The following is a 14224-nucleotide window of genomic DNA, read 5'->3' as shown; positions in this document are numbered from 1 at the left end:
ATCTCACTTATCCAGAGGGCTGCACTGCACTTTCCTCTGACCACAGAGGCCGGCAATGCTTCCTAGTCAGTGCTGGGCTGTGACCTAGACTCTCCTCCAGGCACCTTAAAGAAGTGTGTGCCTTAGCCCCTGCACCCTGGCATGTCGCTCAAAACAGTGTTGAATGGCTTTGGCCCTTGCAGAAAAGTGGGTGGCGTGCTATGTGTCCAGGATGTGTCCCTGTGTGGAGACGCTCAGCATGGAGTCAGTGGAGAGTGGCGAGGAGTTCAGTGTCCTGTCCCTGGAAAACCTGAGGTGGGGCGGAAGAGCCTGGGAGCCATGGACTAGCTACTCCCTTACGGTGCACTAGTCAGGTATTCAGTGGGGGTAGCCAAGTAAACACGGCAGTCATCAGCTGATTGCAGTACAGGGCAAGGAAGCCCTTTAGCCAGGACATGACTCCTGAGTGACCAACCGAAATCTGAACTGTGCTCTGGAACTAATCCAGGGTTCTCGTCCTTAATGAAGATGAGTGGGAGGGTAGAGGTGTGATGTGGTAGTAACGATTTTATTTATTTGGGGAATAGGTGTTAATTATATGTGTGTATGAATGTTTTGCCTACATGCATTTGTATGCATCATGTGTGTGCTGGTGTCTGTGGAAGCCATCCTCTTGAACTGGAATTGCAGACAGTGGGTAGCTGCCATGGGGTGCTGGGAACTGAACCCCGGTCCTCAAAAGAGCCACCAGTGCCCTTAACTGGTGAACTACATCTTCTGCCCTGGCTGATACTTGTATCAGAGATTCCTTCTGGAGAGGTGTGTGTGTGTGTGTGTGTGTGTGTGTGTGTGTGTGTGTGTGTGTGTGTGTGTGTGTGTGTGTGTGTGTCTTTTCCTGACAGTATGAATGGACAAGGACAGTCTCCTTCTTCTTAAGCTCCATGACTTATGACTTTTTGATATCGTAAAATTGCTGATGGATGGATGTACCTTGGGTCAAATCAGACTGTGAAATAAAGAGGGAAGAATGGCAGTAGGAAAAGTGGACAATGTTATGAAATTAAGACAGCATGAGCATCTTGCTGCCATCTGTGAGCGTCAAGTTGAGCGCTTGTGTTCTGTAGACACTGTGCAGTGTCTGCCATCTACATGAAGAACTTGGGCGTGGTAGGGAGTCTTGGCTTAACCTCAACTAGCTGGTAGCCCTGGGACTGCCATGTATCTTTTCAAGCTCAACTTAGGCATCTCAAAATCAAGACTAACAGTACCGTAGCCTTTAGAAGTGTCTTGTAGATAAAGCATCTGAGATGCCCAGCTCTTCGTGACCACTCATGGTATTAACCAGAACGCCTGCATTACCTGATGCTATCAGCAAGTGCTAGCTAGTTTTCTATCTTTATAAAATAGTTTTAGTTTTATGTGTATGAGTATTGCCTAAATGTGTATCTGTGCACCACTTGCATGCCTGGTGCTGTGGAGGCTAGAAGAGGGCGTCAGATCCCCCAAAACTGGATTCACAGACAATTGTAATCTGCCAGGTAAGGCTGGGAATTGAACCTGGGTCTTCTAGAAGAGCCGGGGCTCTGAATCCTGAGCTGACTCTCCAGCCCTTAGTTTTCTGTCTTACTCGCACCACAGAATGTCCTGAATGTGTGATCTATACAATCCAGCCCTTCCGAAACATTCCAGGCCGTGGACCAGTGGCTGTACATTCTGAATGTCACAGTTGAGTTTGGTCTCTATGACAGTTAATGCTCTTTGTGTTCAGTTTGTGTGAGTGTTGCACAGTGCCTGCTACAAGGCAAACTGGCAGAAAGATAGGCTTTAATTTTTATAAAACATTATTATTTTCTTCTTAGGCTCGAGGGAAAAAGCGCCAAATAGGTTGGTTCCCAGCAAATTATGTCAAGCTTCTAAGCCCTGGAACAAGCAAAATCACCCCAACCGAGCTACCTAAGTCTGCAGCGCTGCCGGCAGGTAAGGCACTTGCGGGTTGCTCCACTGCCGCCCGGGTTTCTCATTCAGTGTCTTGTGTGATTGTCATGTGTGCTGAGCACTTGTGCTTGCTGGCTCTGACCCTCAGCTACTGCGGCAAGGAATATATTTTCCAAAAGCTCCAAGCAGCTCAGTAGCTTTTCTGTGATGGGACCGCAGAGCCCTTGTTGGACTCTTGGAGGAGTTGGGAATGCTGTGGCATTAAAGCCAGATTTTTCCTCTTGATTTCTTTCTAGCTATTCCCCTGGGATTTGGGCCATTGGGCGAGGCAACAGAAAGGGCCCCTAAGAGAAACTGCTGGGACCTTGATAGGTCAAGAGATGGGGCTGGAGCCATGGGGTCTGATGGTCACACTGTAGTGCTTCAGGAGACCCAGATAGCTCCCTTGTGACGTTTGCTGGAGACAGAGGGGCCCACTGAGTGGACAGGATGCTGTGTGTCTTCCTAGAGGGCAGGCAGAGGCAGAGGCTGCGGCCAACTTGCCTGGTTTCTGACCCAAGACAGTGAGTTAGCTGTTTCCTGATCTTGAAAGAGCTCAGGTAGGAGGCAGATTTCTGCATAGGCCTTGAGGCCCCTATACTTGGTGGCATCTGTGGAAACTGTGGGAGTTTCATCCTATTATCACCTTGTGATTGGATGTCTGTTTTATCTGTCCCCTGTGCAACTAGCTTTAAACTTGCTGTCCTTGCGAGAAATGTCAGGACCTATAAATGTGGTGGCTGAACCCTGACCCCCAGCTTGTCCTCTTTGCATGAGCTGAGGCCTTGTGTAGGCGGTCTTGGGATGGAGTGCCATCTGAATCTGCCATCTGAATCTGCCATCCCCTGGGAGACTCTGCAGAGCCCTCCCCTATCTGCATCCAAGCCCCAGGTCATCTGCAGAAGTAGTTCTGTTCTCTTAGCTGCAGAATCTGAGGACCCGAAGCTGTTTGTAGGTTGTTGGTTAAGAGGATGAAGATGCCAGGCATTGAACATGGGTCAACCCACTGTGTGGTTAAAAAAAAAAAAAAAAAAGTTGTTCTTGAGCGTGGTCATGTCTGAAACAGGAATATACAGCAGAATCACCTCTCAAAACACTGGCTTCGCTTTTCACTGAGATTTGGAAGTGTTCCAAGACCAGGTGATAGCCAGGTACATCTTTAAAGTACGGGTTCCGGGCTGTGAGCTCAGGAGTAGAGCGCTTGTCTAATGTCCATGTGGCTCTGAGCTTAGCCTTCCACATCACAGAAAGAAATTAAAACAAGGACAGTCAAATGCTATGGCCCCTGGCTCTCTGTGCTGTGTCATGGGAATTGGGTGGTACCAGCCCAGTCGTCTAAGTCAGCACTGTTAGTCCTTCCACCGCGCGCAGAATAAAGGTTCCCTTGTCTGCTGACAAGTACCATGACATCTGAGACAGGGTAAAAATCATGCTGTCGTCTTAAAATGTGGTCCTCGTCTCCCTCTGTTGCTGCACTGCCTCAAGTGAGGCCCTCCTGCCTCACTCTTCCCCATTCTGAAGGGCAAAGCCCAGCCAGGAATCTATCCGCCTGCTGCGCGTGTGCACGCACGCCACCGGCTGTGCAGCCGCTCACCCAGCCCTGTCTCCTGCAGTGTGCCAGGTGATCGGGATGTACGATTACACCGCACAGAACGATGACGAGCTGGCCTTCAGCAAGGGCCAGATCATCAACGTCCTCAACAAGGAGGACCCCGACTGGTGGAAAGGAGAAGTCAGCGGGCAAGTTGGGCTCTTCCCCTCCAATTATGTGAAGCTGACCACGGACATGGACCCAAGCCAGCAATGTAAGTGCCCTGGCGGCTCTCTTCCTCGCCTCTCTGGTATCTTCCCGTAAAACATGCAGCATTGCTCTGATTCTGCCAAGCTCGGTTTGCAGAACCTGAAGCCAGACCACTGCTGCATCTGCAACAGTCTCTTTGAAGACCTTCTGTGATGCAAGACTCTTTCGTGGGGTTGTTTTTGTTTTTGTTTTTAAATTTCATTCCTTCTGTAGCATGCCCCCCTTCCCACCCTTCCTTCTTTTTTTCCTTTCTTTTTTTTTTTTTTTTTTTGATCATTTTGGCACCATGCTGTGTACATGCCTGACTCATTTTCCTAGCTTGAATTTTGCTCATTGTTTTGTTTTGCTTATGTGTTGTTTTCCTCCTTTTTCTAGGAATCATATGTTGTCCATCCCCCCCTCAGGCTTGAAAGTCCTCAAAGAGACCCACTATCCCATATCACTGCCCAGAGGGATGATGGGAGATGCAGCCTTGGTCATGTGACTTGCAGCATGCTCACCTACTGCCTTCTGAGTAGAAGAACTCACTGCAGAGCAGTTTACCTCATTTTACCTTAGGCGCATGTGACCGCAATGTCTGAGTCGTTACGAACAGAGACAGGCTGGCGGGCCCTTTTGTGGCTTTCCTACTCACTCAGACTGACTGCCCTGCCCTACACAGGTGCTTTCAGTAGTTTTAAGATTATTTTTAAATGTGTATTTTAGCCTTTTAATAAAAAAATCAATCAATTACTTCTTTGCTATTTTGGTTTTGCAAAAAGACCCACTATCAAGGAATGCTGCATGTGCTATTAAAAATTGTTCCAAATGTCCATAAATCTGAGACTTGATGTATTTTTTCCATTTTGTCCAGTGTTACCGACTAAGTTGTGTAGTTTGGGGCTTCTCCCTCCCCGTAGAGTGCACAGGAGTCAGGTGTACCCGCTTTGAAGATGTGTAGACTGAGCCTGACCAGACAGGAGGTGTCGTGCTTGTTTATGACTGTCACACGTACCCGTTGCCCATGTAACGCATCTGTACTGAAGACATAGCTCTTCCCGTGGCAAACGATACCACCGTGTACAATGCTTTCATCTATTGCATTAATTTTATTTTGCACAGTGACTTTGTAGCCACAAGAGAAAGCACCTGTGTTTCCGTTTGGTCTCAGATTTATCTAGTCGGTTGGTGTTTTGTTTTGAGCTTTTAATTTGGCGTATTTTCATACCGTAAATCAGTAAGACACCACCACCAAGGTGGTAACGATCAACAGTCTCTGTTACATGAAGTTTTATTCCAGTTGCTTTTCATGGAATATTTTGAACAAGTAATTTTCTTGACAAGAAAGAATGTATAGAAGTCTCCCTGCAATTAATTTCCAGTGTTTACATTTTTAACTAGACTGTGGAGTTTCTACAGATTAATATGAAATGGCGCTCCTGGTGCACGTGTGTGTTAACTGTGCTGTAGCCTAAGCCATGTTTGTCTTTAGTCATTAGTTGGAATCTCTCAATAAAAAAAGAAAAAAAAATACCCACTTCTGGCAGCACAGAAAATGGGGTTGGGGAACCCTGAAGCACTATGTAGCTGTCCTAGTCCTAAGTTGCCTGGTGTCTCCCGGGTTCCCTCCTGGGGAGACGCCTGGCTGGCGGTTGTGTTGTGGTCTTCCCTCACATGGTGCGAAGAACAGGGCAGCCCCTCCCTGTGTACTGTGCTTCAGTGTTTTCCTGGATATGAATGTAAAATATATAAATATATAAACCTGCGGCTTTAACAATTGTAATACAACCTTTTGGATTAGTTATGTGTATAGATAATTAAATTCTTCATATAAAAGTTAGATGGAAATGTCTCTGTGTTCTTGCTGTTGGAATCTTGCCGTGGTGAGGGGCACCACGCAGACAGGTGTCAGCCGTTGGCCTGCTGCACGTGTGTTGAGTGTGAATACAGACAAAATCCTTGAGTGGCACCCCCCCATCAATATGTAAACAGTGGCTCCTTATATAATACTAGTGTCCAAGTGTGGAAGCCTACCATCCAGCTTAGCTCTCAACTCTCTCATTGGATTTTGGTTTTGGTTGCTGACACATTGACAGGTGTGTGATTTGGCTCAGGGCACAAAATATCGGTCCCAAAATGGTGTCATAATAAGGAAATAGCGCCAGAGCACACATGGTTAAAGGCAGACTTCATATTTCCCTGTTGGTGGGATCGCATCAGCTATGCACACTCTGTGACCTTTACAGAGACAAACCAGCATATACACATGGATGACGCCGCTAGCCGTGGTGGACACATGGTTGACACTGTCCTCTTGAACCTCACTTATGGTGCCTCCTTGCCCTTCCATTGTGGTTTGTTCAAGTTGGCAGAAGGTTTTGGGGAAGAGATGATAAATGCCATGTGTCGAGTGCCCTGTTAGGTTCTAGAGAGGAGGTGAGAACAAAACCCATCCAAATATTTCTGGGGTGTGTGTTAAAGTCTGTGCAGAAGTGTGGATGGATTGTAGCATGAGCAGGCCATCCAGCTTTGGTGGGCTAGGGGAGGATGCTGCTGCTACAGGACAAAGACAGAAACACCCCCCACCCCCAACCCCAACCCCCACCCCCAATCCCCAGGAGCAGGGTGATAATACTGAAGTGGAGACCTAGGAGCCAGACAAGGTGGGAGAAGTATTTGTTATGGACCTAGAAGTCAGAACAGTAAAGACCCAGAGGGCGGTGGGAAGGGCGCCTCCTGTCTCATCCATCCAGCCCCTATGGAGCAGTGATCAAGTCTGCAGGCCTCATCTCCCCAGGACCTCTTTGCTCTCTAAGCCAGTGTTCCTTCTCAGTGTTGAGGTTGATGGTGGGGTGCAGTTAAGGTGGGTGACACCTCACATTCTGCTCTGGTACCCTCTCTCGGGTTTGGGAACCGACACAGATTTCCCTCTGGTCTCTTCAGTTTGCATGGACTGCAGAAAACCGGTCTGACCCTGCAGGTTTTAGGCAGAGGGCCACTCCCAGCATCCTGTGAGTAGCGGCTGTGGGTGTGGGTCACCCTGCATTGCAGAGCACAGTTCACATGACAGATGTTACCAGGCCTAAGCCGAGAAACCCTGGTCTCACCCTCCCGGCCACTATGGCTAAAGTTCACTGGGTTGTCCTGGCCCAAGTGGTCACCTCACACACGGCTGCTGAAGTTGCCCCAATAACTATCTGTGCACTCATTTTATAAGTTGGTATGGTGTGTCTGCAGCATAAAAAGTCTACCATGATTGTCTTTTATTTTTAAAAACATCTTGGTTATTCCCCCATATTCTCTGCTCTTGAAAGTTGTACTAAACGGTGAAGCAGCTCTCACAGTTTAAAGGCACTAAGTCTGGGGTTTTGTTTTTAGGGTTTTTTTTAATTTTATTTGACATTTACTCTGTTATATGTGGTGTGTGTGTGTGTGTGTGTGTGTGTGTGTGCGCGCTCTCGCGTGTGTGCATGCGTGTGTGCTTAAAAAATCCTCTACTCAGTGCCACCGTGCCCTGCCTAAAACAGTAATTTCATATGGCTTAACGTTTCCTGACACACGGTGGGTTTAAGCACTTGAAGCTGCCCATTGTGTGAGCAGATTGAACAACTGTAGAATACACCAGAATCCCGATCCTTACCACATCACGTCGCCCGTAGGAGAAACCATGATGTCACCCTAGTTTCTGCTCCCTTTACGTGCAAGCTTCCCAGGGTAGTGGTGTCTCACCCATGTGTGTGTGCCAAGGTTCAGGCCTATGGACTTGGGTCTGGGAAGTCTCCACTCTGGCCCAATCTGGGAAGCTACCCACCCAGATAACAACCCTGCTTCCTGGAAATGGAAAATCATTTCTGAGAGATAATGACTATTCTTTTCATTTGGCAAAATTATAAATTAATCTATTTATTCTTTTTAGACCCGAAAATTCCCAAGAGAATTGTTCTGGAAGCTATTGACACACACACACACACACACACACACACACACACACACACACACACCAGTAAATGCATAGGACAATACAAAATATCTGATGTGTGGGGGCTGCAGAGGCGGCTTGGCAGTTGAGAGCACTGGCCACTCTTCCAGAGCAGCCAGGTTTGATTCCCAGCAACCACATGGGTGCTCGCAGCTGTCTGTAACTCCAGTCCCAGGGGATCTGACACCTTCTGACTTCCACAGGCACCAGGCACATGGGACATGTTTTATGTGGGCTAAACGTCAACACACATAAAACATTTTAGAAAAAAATTAAAAATCTACAGAATAGTGATAAAGCCAGAGGTTCTGATGCCACTTAGCTACCATTTCCTAGAGCCCTCTTTAGATGAAAACCCAGGAAAAGCTAGATGTCTGGTGCTTCTCATTGAAGGTTCTGTTTTTCATATTGAAAGCTCCCGGGCATGAAGACACAAAAACAATGCCTGAATTTTCTAAAGCAAAGGCTTTGTTTCTTAGACATGGCCATGGACTTTTAAGACCCACATCTGCTGTGTTTACGCAGCTCTGTGTGAGCCCCGCCTCCTAGATGCTACCTGCCAGCTGTTGTGTGGTGTCAGTGGTCTCTGTGTGTGCCAGGTGTAGACAGGAGAAAGTGACTTGAATGTATTCATCTGTGGCTTGTTAACATAGGGCCAGAGTACAGCTAGACACAGATAGACTCGTATAGAAGACTCACCCAGGCTGACAGGAGCAGGGTTCCTATCTGCTTGGCTCATCGTACTGCAGGCCATACTTTGAAAGCTGAATACCCTTTCCCCCGAGTTCTCCAAACCCTGCCCCAGGAGAGGAGATGCCCTGTGACGTGTGGGCTTGAGGACACTGCTCTGAGGCCTCTGCTTCCCTCACCCCTACTCCACGCCCATGTTGCTTTCTTTTCTTTTCCTTCCTTCCTTCCTTTCTTTTCTTTTTTTTGGGGGGGGGGGTTGTTTTTTGTTGTTGTTGTTGTTGCTGTTTTTGGTTTTTTGAGAAAGGGTTTCTCAGTGTAGCTTATCTGTTCCGGAACTTGCTCTGTAGTCCAGCACAGCCCCCTGTTTTGATCCCTGTCACGTTTGCACACTAAGCCGGGCCATGCCACAGAAGCAGAGAAAAGCATGGTGTGTGAGTAAGGAGCCCTTGTCCTCAGAACCTGGGACACAGCCCTTCGCTTGGCAGCGAGGATACTGAGGTCCTCTGGGTACCTCAAAGCGCTCTTCCAGCCAGGCTCAGCCTCTTCCGGCTGTACCATTTGGAAAGAGCATTCCTGTCTGTCCCGGGCCCTTCCCTCAAGCTGCACCTGCACAGAATTATTAGTGGCTGTCACTTTGGAAGATAAGAGCCGGCCCCATCCCTTCCTCTGAGTCTTCTACCTCTGGAATTGAGAATTCCACACGTCGGTGCCCGAGCACACTGGCCCACCTCAGCCGTGATCCCTTCTTGACTGCAGCCCAGTTTCCCAAAGTCGGGCCTGTCCTGGATGCCCTCACTCAGGGCCAGCTGTGGCTTCTAAACTTCCATTCCTGGCTGCAGCCTGAAGACCGTGGTGCTGAGTATAGAACATGACTTAGATACAATTCAATCTAGTTGACTCTGGTGGAAATCAGTGTAGCCGTGCCCTTGGTCTTTGGTAGCAACAAAGGTATTAGAGCGTGGGTTCGAATCCTAACTCTGCTACTTTACGTATTTTTGTGGTCCTGGACTTGTTTATTTAAGCTCTTTGCATTCACCAGCAGAGATAAGAACACTAGCGAGAGACTGAGTACCTAAGAGATGATTGTTTGTGGGGAACAAATGATTTATGTGTGGTCAGTGAATGCTGTGGAAGCCAGTCTTGTGGCGTCCTGCTTGCCTTCCTGTAACAGCTTTCCCAGAAGACAGATTTCAGAGAGAATGGCAGCTCCCCTGGGCTCTCACACATCCCCTGCAACTTTGCCTTGGTCACTTGCAAACAAATCCCAGTACCTTCCTTCTGGCCCCAGGGAGGCTCTCCTGCGTGGAAGCCTTTTGGATCATCTGTCCCACAGGTTTGAACAATGCTGACGGCCTGTCTCAAGCACCACTGGTGCAAGCTGCCTCTTTCACACAGCTGACGGTGGGCCGCCCTACCAGGGAAAATGGAATGTGTAAGGCTTTTAAATACCACAGCCCTGGGCTGTCAGCAGGCCCATGCAGCAGCGTTCCACAATAAACCTGTCACGAATGTGTTGAGTCACTGGTCCTGTGTTTCTCATCAGAGCCTTCTGTGGCCTTGTATTCTCCTGCCAGCAAAGAATGGAACGTTTGCCCCCTGCTCCCGCTAGACATGCCAGCCGCTTTTTTTTTTTTTAGAAGTAGCCTTACTGTCTCTAGAGACGTGTGCTCCTCAGAGCAGCTGCGCCAGAACACTTAGGGCTCCCAGAAGCACACTGCCCCTGCACCCTGCTGTGTGTACCCAGACAAGAACAGGACCTTGGCTGCCTCTGCTCTGCTGAACCAGAGCAGGGGCCCAGCCCTAGCAGAGCAGGCAAAGCCAAGCAGGGATCTTGGCTCTCTGAAGCGTTGCCTTGGAATCCCCCAGCCCCCATGGGAGGCTTACATAGCTACACCCTCCCGTGGTAAGCAACCCCCACTGACTGTCTCAAGAGACAGAAGAAAATCTTCCAATATCCTTCCCTTCCTCCCTCTTGCTGCAGCAAAAGCTTCGGAGGGCTGGCCTGCCTCAGTTTCCCCTCTCCTGCCACTCCCTGTGCCCCCCCACACACACACAAGGAATACGGACCCTGTCTGGTGGTAAGGCTGTGGGCACTGGAGCACAGGCAGGTGTGATGCTCACTTTTGAACCTGCGGAAGTGGGAAGAGTTGCCGGCACTGAATGGTAGAGTCATTCCAGCTCAGGACAGTGTGACTGAAGGCCAGCGCTGTACTGCAGGGGACGCCCTGGGGGTCCTCTCCAAAGGAACTGTGGCTTCTTAATTTCCCTTCCTGGCTGCAGTCAGACCATGGTGCCAAATATAGGGACCCTACTTAGATACATATCACCCTAATAGTGGACACCGCCAACCTGAAAACCTTTCTGGAAGGCATAAGAGTTAGACCCCACATCTGCGCTCTCAGGCAGCATCCTGGGCCTGTATGTGGGGGAGTGACACTTGGCATGGGTGTGGAACCATGCCAGATTCAGAGAGTTCGTGATTCCAACCCCCTAGGCACTGTCTCCTCCCCAGGGCTCCGTGTGCCACCTTCCAGTCAGAAGGCTAGTCACCTGGCTCTGCCCTACCTGTCTGGTCTTAGCCAGCCCTAAGTCTTCCTTTGCCTCATAACCTACACACACCCTTCCTGGGATTACTGCAGATTTAAGCCATTGGTGCACTCCAGTAACACATGCCCCGCCCCCACCCTCCCCTTCCTGCTCTCTGCCGCCCTCCCCTCCGTGTTACCTTGCCGTGAAGTTATTTCATACCAAATGACAAGGAGACGGGAGGCTGGTATGTACACATATGGACACTGGGTAAGTCAGACATTCTGTCCCCATGAGTCACAGGGAAGAAAGATTTAGCATTCGCATCTACAGTGAGCTCAGCTCGCTCCATGGCTGTAGGCCTTTGGTGAGGTGAACACCCCGGCATATATAGGGTTGGGTCTCTTACCTCATCAAGGCTTAGAAACAGGAAGAGGCCAGGGACCAGATACCTGTCAAAGGTGTGCTCCTCATCATCCTCCTCCAACTAAGCCACCTTCTAAGTCTCCAGCGCCTCCTAGAAATGCTAGTAGATTATGGCTGTGAGTTGATCAATGGCTGGTTCCCTCCTGTTCCAGTCACCTGTCAGGGACTGGATGCACCCATTGGGGACTGAGCACACATGAGCCATTGGTGAGTGTGTGGGGGTGGGGTACCTGCAAACTGTTAGATATACTCATATCCCTCATTAGAGTGAGCTCTAGTGAGCCAAGCCTCTCTAGATTTGTCATATCCCTGTCAAGAACTCCACAAAGAATCTGGCATGTGCTGTATGCCTGAAATCTCAGCACTCCGAAGGCTGAGGCAGGAGGATTATGACTGGGGGGAAGGGTCAGTTTGGGCTACGTACTGAAATGCTGTCGGGAGTAAATAAATTGGGCTGGAAATGTAGCTCAGTTGGTAGCATGTTTACCCAGAATGCACTTAGCGCCGGGGTCAGTCCCCAGCACCACATAAGCAGGTGTGGTGGCACACACCGGTAATCTCAGCATTTGGGGGGCAGGTGCAGGGGGAGGAGAACCTCAGCATAAGGAATTCTAGGCTAGTGTGGGATATACAAGACTTTATTTTTTAGGAGAAAAGAAAAGTAAGTTAAATAATAAAAAAACATCTGCAGAGAGTTAGGGGTGTGGCTCGGTGGTAGTGCTATGCTTGTCATGCATGGAACCCTGGATTCTCTCCCCAGAACCACAAAAGGGGTGAATCTTCACAGGAGAAACAACAATAGCACTGGTGCCCTCCTCATGGAGCTGGCCTACTGTGGGGTCGCCATCGCCTGCTGGTTGTAAGCTAAGGTCGGATTAATACACTTGCACATTTCCCATGGGCCCTCACTCGTGGGGACAGTGGAGGACTGTTGAGTGTAGGTGACAGTCCATATTTGCCTTGTTCTGTCCCCTTGTTCCAGTCGCATAGTCTTCCCTCCCAAGCGGCCCATCAGTGCACCACCGTCCTCATTCTCTCCCCTGCCGGCGGCAGAGAGCCCAGTGCAAAGCCTACATTGGGGATGGCAGCAGACTGAAAACGTTATTTTTCATGGAAAGGCCCGAAAACAGGAAGCATTCTCCGCTTTTGTAATCGCTTGACTAGTCCACGTGCCTACTACTTGCTCCTGTGCATATCTGGTATTCAGCTCCCTGTGCATATGCTAGCCTCACAGAAGCAACCCTGGTTGGATCCTGAGGTGCTGAAACTGTCAGGAAATGTCTTAGGGTGGAGGTGTCTGCTGTGTCCCACTGGAGTCGGTTTGCCAGGCCCTTCCGAAGCCATTGCCTTAGGGTTGGAATGTACACCTCCCCATCACACAACCTCCAGAGTCTTTTTGTGGGCTTGTCGGCCAAGGGTCTTTTATTTAGATTTATTTTTATTTATGTGTATGTGTGTATGGCATGTATGTGTGGGTGGTACCTGTGGCGGCCAGAAGGCCGTGTTGGGTCCCCTGGAGCTGAAGCCACCTAATGGGAGTGCTGAGAACCAAACTTACTATGCAGGCTGCAAATACTCAACTGCTGAGCCATCTCTCCAGCCCCAGGGGCCTTTGTATGGAGAGGACTCATTGCCTTGGCCCAGACTGGCTGCAGCCAGCTCCTGAGAGTCTGAGCTCCAAGGCCAAGCTCATCGTCACATCTTACAGTAAGTGCTAGAGGAAAGCTGGTGGGCTCCCTGGGAACACAGGTGGTTCCCTTTATGGCCCTGTTTCCAGAGAGCATTTCTGATAGTGGGAATAACCACACCTTTCTGGACTCTACTGTCGCATCTATCAAATGAGAGTGTTGAGGGCATGGTCAGTTGGGATAGTGTGGCCTCACATGGACCTTCAGAGGCCTCAAGAACAGAACATCAGAGCTTCAGTGGGCTCTGGGGATATAGATGGCCTTCCAGGCACAGGGTTCTGTCATCATAGCTGTCAGATGACAGCTCAAGTGGCCAGCCCTGAGCTGGCTTTCCGCTGAGAAACTGTGAAGGCCCTCCTGTCCCGTGCACTGGGACAGCTGGAGTTTCCAGCTCTTGCTCCGCACCGTACTTGGCATTCGGACCATCTTTTTCTCTCCAGAGTGGAAAGTCCTCTCTGCCTGATCTGCGAACCTCCTAGAGCCTTAATGATGGCCACAGATCTTTCTTGAGACTTAAGACACGATTGGCATTGAGTGTGCCAGGGACACTGGCAGTTTCCAAGATCCTTGGGTGACTCCAGGGTGCAGCTATACTCGAGGACCAAAACCTCCTTCCATCCTACACTCAGCTGCCACCGAGATCATCTTAAAACACAGCCCAAACCTCCCTAGCTCTGCCACAAGCCCCAAGTGGGCTTCCCTTCTAATGTGGTCTTCCAGTGTTCATAGGTGACAGCCCTAACCCTGGAGACCCTGGGAGGTGACCAAATTTGGAGTTAGTGTCTTCAAAGATGTATTTAAATATTACAGTGAGGCCCTCAGGGTGGACCCTACTCTAATATGACAAGTGTCCTTTTAAGAAAAAAACACACATAGATAGACACCACGGGTTTCCATCCGCAAAGGCAAGGTTCTGTGGAACACGGGAAGAAGACGTGGTTGTAAACCCAGGAGAGATGAGCCCTGCCAACACCTTGACCTGACCTTCAACTCCAGACTCCAGAGCCGTGAGAAAGTAACTTCTATTTTTAAAGCCACCCAGTCTGTGTGTCCTTGCCACTGGGACACACAAAAACACCACCTGTCCAGCAAGAGGAAGACAAACGTGGACTCTGGTCCTACTTAACTTGCTCTTTCTTAACCGAGGCTTTGCTGACGAATCTTCTCCGTGTCTCCATTTCC

General features: G+C 49.4%; 1 protein-coding gene across 4 annotated transcripts in view; it reads left to right on the top strand.

The window, feature by feature from the left end:
* Positions 1-14224, top strand: part of Itsn1 (intersectin 1) — a 174619-nt gene that overhangs the window by 133172 nt on the left and 27223 nt on the right. For 3 of the 4 annotated variants that reach the window (XM_035444311.1, XM_035444313.1, XM_027415606.2), the window contains 3 exons: positions 1839-1956; positions 3567-3758; positions 4130-4572. In XM_035444311.1, the coding sequence (XP_035300202.1) occupies positions 1839-1956; positions 3567-3758; positions 4130-4131 (312 nt within the window). In that variant the 3' untranslated portion in view covers positions 4132-4572. Of the gene's footprint in view, positions 1-1838; positions 1957-3566; positions 3759-4129; positions 4573-14224 lie in introns of those variants that run through there. The other variant, XM_027415599.2, reaches the window with a different exon arrangement.

This window comes from Cricetulus griseus, chromosome 4 (genome assembly GCF_003668045.3).
Source record: "Cricetulus griseus strain 17A/GY chromosome 4, alternate assembly CriGri-PICRH-1.0, whole genome shotgun sequence".
Taxonomy (NCBI): domain Eukaryota; kingdom Metazoa; phylum Chordata; class Mammalia; order Rodentia; family Cricetidae; genus Cricetulus; species Cricetulus griseus.
The sequence above is the reverse complement of the archived record's forward strand: the minus strand, read 5'-3'. Positions and strand labels throughout refer to the sequence as shown.